General features: G+C 53.3%; 1 protein-coding gene across 1 annotated transcript in view; it reads left to right on the top strand.

Moving 5' to 3' along the window:
* Positions 1-1,039, top strand: part of LOC107325890 (DELTA-sagatoxin-Srs1a-like) — a 1,831-nt gene extending 792 nt beyond the window's left edge. The window contains exon 2 of the mRNA XM_015887155.2: positions 424-1,039. Coding sequence (XP_015742641.1) covers positions 424-877 — 454 coding nt within the window. The 3' untranslated portion in view covers positions 878-1,039. The remainder of the gene's footprint in view (positions 1-423) is intronic.
* The last annotated feature ends 393 nt before the right edge of the window (positions 1,040-1,432 follow it).

The following is a 1,432-nucleotide window of genomic DNA, read 5'->3' as shown; positions in this document are numbered from 1 at the left end:
ACTCCTCCATTCCTTCTACCATCCTCCTTCCTCCTCCTCCTGCTTTCTCTCTCCTCCTCCTCTTTCTCCTCACTCCTCCTCTCCTCCTTTGCCTCCTCTATCTCTCCTCCTCCTCCTCCTTCTGCTTCCTCCTCCTTCTTCTCTCATCCTCCTTCCTCTCTCCTCCTCCTCCTCCTCCTCCTTCTCCTCCTCCTCCTTCTCTTCTCCTTCTCCTCTTCCTCCTCCTCCTCCTTCTCCTTCTCCTTCTCCTTCTCCTTCTCCTTCTCCTTCTCCTTCTCCTTCTCCTTCTCCTTCTCCTTCTCCTTCTCCTTCTCCTTCTCCTCCTCCTCCTCCTTCTCCTCTTCCTTCTCCTCCTTCTCCTCCTCCTCCTCCTTCTCCTTCTCCTTCTCCTTCTCCCTCCCCTCACTTCTCCTCTGCCCCCAGGTCCTACTGCTATAGCGGATACAGCTCCGATCCCCCCAACACCATCATCCAACCAGGAGACACAGGATGCTGCACCTTCAACAACACCCCAGCCCATTTTCGGGGCAGCGTTGGCGTTCTGGTTTATGAAGCAGAAACCTTCACCTTGGCCATCCTCTTCTCCAACCCTTTCGACTACAACTTGTACAGTATGAAGTTTGCTGTGGAGATCTCCCCAGAGAAAGCCCACATTGGCTTACTGGAAGACATCTATGATAGGATGTATAGAGGTTTACCTGCCAGTTCCAACAAAAGTGGCACGTTCCAGTTTGTCAGGCTCAGTGCAACACAGCAGACCGTGATCGTCTCTGCTGGTGGCACAAAGGTCACGGCCACCATGTCCAGTGCTGCAAACTCCGTCATTAAAGTAGTTGTAGAGAAGGAAAACCCTCCCCCATATTCAAAGGCAAAATAACCCCTTGTCTTTAGGTCCTTTGACCCAAGGAGAGGGAGAAGACTGGAGAAGAAGAAAGGAAGGAATGGCCCCCACATCCAGTAGATGCTGAGCAAAGAGGGCTGCCCTCAAAAGGCAATGGCAGGAAATCATAGCAATAAAATGCAACTCAGATAACCATAAGAGCAGAGCATGGCCATGTCTTGGGGATGAAGGGGTGGAGATGGGGATGGGGATGGAGATGGGGATGAAGATGGGGATGGGGATGGAGATCAGGATGGGGATGTACCCAGTAAGGACGGGGTCACAATGGGGACTTGATTGGGGACACAATGGGGATGGGAATGGGCTCAGAGCGGGCATGGGGACACGGTGGGGTTGGTGTCACAGTGGGAATGGGGCCACAATGGGGATTTGGACAGAATGGGCCAGAATGGGGACACGATGGGGATGGGGACACAGTAGGGATGGGGCCAAAATGTGGACAAGAATGGGAACACAGTAGGGATGTGGGCACAATGGAGAAGGGGATGCAATGGGGATGGTGATGGGTTCAGGGTGGGGATGGGAACACAG

The sequence above is a fragment of the Coturnix japonica genome, linkage group LGE64, assembly GCF_001577835.2.
Source record: "Coturnix japonica isolate 7356 linkage group LGE64, Coturnix japonica 2.1, whole genome shotgun sequence".
NCBI classification, from domain to species: Eukaryota; Metazoa; Chordata; class Aves; order Galliformes; family Phasianidae; genus Coturnix; species Coturnix japonica.
The sequence above is the reverse complement of the archived record's forward strand: the minus strand, read 5'-3'. Positions and strand labels throughout refer to the sequence as shown.